This window comes from Nematolebias whitei, unplaced genomic scaffold (genome assembly GCF_014905685.2).
Source record: "Nematolebias whitei isolate Nwh7 unplaced genomic scaffold, NemWhi1 Nwh_scaf_131, whole genome shotgun sequence".
Classification (NCBI taxonomy): domain Eukaryota; kingdom Metazoa; phylum Chordata; class Actinopteri; order Cyprinodontiformes; family Rivulidae; genus Nematolebias; species Nematolebias whitei.
The window spans coordinates 34,617-38,996 of NW_023618676.1; the positions used below are offsets into that span (position 1 = coordinate 34,617).

Here is a 4,380-nt window from a genome sequence, read left to right on the forward strand (position 1 = left end):
GCCCAAGTCCAGCCATGACTGTGCGAGGGGCGGGGGACACCCTGGACAGGTCTCCAGTCCATCACAGGGACACATAGAGACAAATGAGACAAACAACCATTCACTCTCTCTCTCACACCTAGAGATAATTTAGAGTTACCAATCAGCCTAACATGCATGTTTTTGGTCTGTGGGAGGAAACTCGCGCATGCACGGAGAGAACATGCAAACTCCACCCAGAAAGGCCCCCGGACGGGGATTTGAACCGGCAACTTTCTTGCTGAGAGGCAGCAGCTCTACCAGCAGCTGTGCCACCATGCTACCCGTTTGAACTGAAGGATGGATAGTGAGCGAGCGAGCAGCGTGTCTCTAAGAACAATGTGAGGGAGGCCCCTTGACGTGACATGGGCTGTCTCTCTTCAGTTCTCAAAATGGCGGACGCTCAGTGTGGTTTGAGCTCTTTAGCATTTTTCACACAAAGCTTTTAACAAATAATCAGTAAACAAGTTCTCAGATTATTTTTGCAGAGAAAAACAACTTTTTACACGAAGGCACGGGTTTCAACCGTTAATATTGGAGCTTCGACAGGACGGAGGTTTTTTCCCGAGGTCGGCCTGTTAGCTTAGCTCGTAGCTTAGCTCGTAGCTTAGCTTCTCAGCTTAGCTGCTTTTAAAATCCAAAAACACAATTTTGGACGTTAAACCAAATTTTAAAGAGAGCAGAGAAAGGGAGGGGTCAGTGAAGAACACCTGAGTTGAGTCTTTTGTCTTCCAGTGTCTTCAGTAGAAAGAGAGACACGAAGAAACGATGAAGCTGATGAATGAAAATGAGTTTGATAATTTAACCACAATAAAAATATTTTGTATCCGTACGTGGGGTGAAGCTGTGGAATGGTTTAATCATGAAAATCAAGCAATGTCCAAACATTAAACAGTTTAAAAAGTCATTAAAGAAGATGGTCATCACTGAATATCAATATGGAAATAATGTCTGTTATTACTGCTATTATCAATGTTGTTAACAAATAATGAATTTATCAATTATTACTGCATTCTGGTATATTGATCTAAAATAATTTTAACACGTTAAACAAATTATTGATGCTTGATCATAATGGCATGCAAATATGAATGCAGTGTACCAGTTATAGATATGGATATCTAAGATACTAAAACAGAAAGTTATAACCAAGTTACCATGAATAGTAAATTATTGGGTGATGCTATAGATGTGGGGGGGGGGGGGGTAACAGTAAGTTCATACTTCTACCCACTGCTTTGAACGTACTGTTGTTGTTTCTGCTTGCTTGTGTTTTAAATTTATTTTCTTCGTCTATAACTTTGTTTAATATTTTATTATACTACATTCAGTTAAACTCAACTCAGATTGTCATTTATCGTGCGATGACTTGATTTATTGTTTACCACGACAGGCCTAGCCACAAGTAGCCTGTGTTTCAAGACAACCTCCTGCTGGAGTCTCTGAAGGTTTTAACACGTGCCAAAGGAACATCCGTCCAAAACCATCATCATCATGAACAACAATCAAATGCTTTAGGCCAGACGGCCACTTGCTACTCTCAGTGCTTCAGATGGTTGTAAGCTCCGTCATCCAGGTAGGTAACGACAACAAAGGCTACATCGTGTCATCTGGACCCGTTTCTTTAAGAGAGAAACTTCACGTATGTACCGAGAGACATGCGTGTATCTCTGTTATGTAAATGTATCAGAATCACGGAACAGCAGCAGAAACAGTTTTTACAGCAACAAAAAGATTTCATATCGTCCAACACAGAAACGATGACGTTCTAAAACAAATCTAATCGTCATGCAGACCTGAGGTCAGCAGAGTTAGCTAACTGAACCACCGGTACTTCCTTTACCGAGTGTTTGTGCACGAGCGTGTCTTTATGCAGACGATGCTCTGCTCTATTGGAACAGAACAAGTTTGTAAAAACAGAACCATCTCTGCAGGAAAAGCTCCGGTCTGAGATGTGAGCGATGTGAGCCATACCCAGGTCCACGGTGTGCGTGCGAGGGTTGCACTGCTTGTGTCCCCTGCAGCCTCTGAGCTCCATCAGCTGGACGTGCAGCTGGTTCAGAACCGTCCGGTCCAAAGAGCTCACGGCGTTTATCAGCTGCAGACACAGATTAAAAGGTCACGGCTCAGTTTCAGGTAGTTCGTGTTCACTCCCAGGAACTGGTTCTGTGTACCTGGTACGGGTCGGTGCTGAGGTCGAAGTACTCCAGGAAGCCGGTGGCGAACTCACAGAACAGGAAGTTGTGGGTCTCGTTGATGGTCCTCAGGCACCAGTATGTGTTGTTGTTGGCACTGGTGCAGGCGCAGAACGATCCCACTGGAACACACAAACATTCACATCATTCACCCGGACCACGACCCTTAACCCAACACTAAACGAATAAACCTAATCCTACAGAATGGACCCTAATCCTTCAGGATTAACTCTAATCCTACAGGACTCATCCAGCCCTAAAGGATGAACCCTGACCCTATAGGATTAATCCTGGCCCTGAAGGGTTAGCTCCAGCCTTGAAGAATTAACCAGACCCTACAGGATTACTCGACCCTTCTGGATTAACTCGGATGAAAATCCCTCATCCGGTCTGAGGCTGGTTCTGACCCTCCACCTAGTGGTCATAAGTGGTTCTGCACGTGGAATTTTAAAACGGTGATGTCATGAAGACGGTCGTCATGGAGATGCAGGTGTGTTTGTTTGTCTCGTACGTGTCCAGAAGGGTGCCGTGTGCCAGTGCTGGTTGTCGTGCGTGAAGCAGGTGAGTCCCGGCATCGAACAGGTGTCGTTGTTTTTGATCCTCTTTATTATCTTCCTCATCTTCTTCCTCCTCCTCTGCTCCTTCTGAAGCCACGCCTTCTCGTCCCGAGACCCACCCTTCCTGCTCAAACACATGCAGGTGAGCTGTTCAGCGAGGAAGCCCCGCCTCCTTGTGTCAAGCCCCGCCTTTCATTTAAAGTAAAGGAGATTTTAAAGGGGACGCCAGACGTTTCTGTCTCACCTGAAGGGATGAAGGACTCCTCCTCCTCCTCGGTACCTGAGCTTCTTCTTCATCTTGTCTTTGTACCTGAACACACACACACACACACACGGCGTGTCACACGACATCAGGCGTGCTGTCAGCCCTCAGGTGTTGTGACTCACAGATACTTGTTGCAGTCACACTGCAGGGGGCGGGACTTCTTCAGGTGACCTCTGACCTCTCTCAGGTTGTTGATCCTCGTCTGCAGCGTCTCGATCTGACGGAAGAAAATAAAACCAGACCTGAAGCGGATGGATTCTGTCCTTCGGTCCGTTTACTGGTTCTGAACGTGTCTCAGAACCGGTGCTCGGACTCGGCAGGTACCTCGTGGTCGATGTGCAGCTTGTGGTCCTTCCAGGCCTGCAGAGACTGGTAGACTCCGGTGTCACACGTCACCGTGGTGTTGGACAGGATGGAGCATCTGCAGGGAAACGCCATGTTTTTACTGGGACCAGAACCAGAGGCATGTGATGAGGCGACTACATGATCGCCCATCTGTGGGCGACCTGGATCATCTCTGACCTGTGAGTTACTTTGACGGAGCTCGACGGAGAAGCTCCTCCCATCCCGCTGAACTCGTCCTCAGGCTCGTCGCTCATTGGCCAACCCTGGCCGACTCCGCCCACCAGACTGCGGTTACCGTGGTAACTGTTCATCTCAGTCAGAGAGCGGCTGAAGCGGTTCTTCAAGTATTTCTTCAGAGTTCTGAATTCTGACAGAAAAAAAAATTCACAGCTTAGGAGAGTTCTCACTGAGTGTCCACCAGAACCTCCAAGGTCCGGTTCGGATCAGGACCACCTGAGGGCAGCATCACACAGCAGAAAGTCTTTGGTTAGATTATCAGTAAAATAACTGAGTCTTTGCAGTACAAGCTGCTTTATGGCAGGCTGTTGTAGCATTTAACTGAATGTCTCTAGTTACATTTGACAGTTTCTTCCAGCCACGGTGACGTTCTCACATGTTGGATTAAAACATGAACCTTTACTGGTTGAAGTTCAGGAGACGTGGACGCTCAGATGAACGCAGCTGCTGCTCGTTTGATTCACATCCAGTTCTTATTGTCCAAAATATTTGTGTTTACATTAAATCTGGTTTTTATTCAATTTGTGTTGTCTCAAACTGCTTAATATTAAAGCTGGATGTTCTGAAGGTTGAGGGTGTTGCTCCGGTTGGTCGTGATGAAGAAAGAGCTAACACAAAATGTTGTGCTGCAGACTAACACGACCCAAACACTAAACCTTTATCACGAGCAATGAACTCTGTGCTGGGGTCAGCAGGTCTCCAGCTCGTGTCTCCAACTCGTGTCTCCAGCTCATGTCTTCATCTTGTGTCTTCATCTTGTGTC

At 46.5% G+C, this 4,380-nt stretch overlaps 1 protein-coding gene across 1 annotated transcript; it reads right to left on the bottom strand.

The window, feature by feature from the left end:
- Nucleotides 1–2,165: 2,165 nt before the first annotated feature.
- LOC119429222 (extracellular sulfatase Sulf-2) lies at nucleotides 2,166–3,747 on the bottom strand (the record flags this gene model as incomplete). Its single annotated transcript, XM_037696896.1, is given in 6 exon segments — nucleotides 2,166–2,335; nucleotides 2,725–2,894; nucleotides 3,015–3,080; nucleotides 3,158–3,252; nucleotides 3,360–3,456; nucleotides 3,558–3,747. Coding segments are annotated over 6 exon segments (788 nt in total), but the record flags the coding sequence as incomplete, so codon positions are not given.
- Nucleotides 3,748–4,380: the final 633 nt, after the last annotated feature.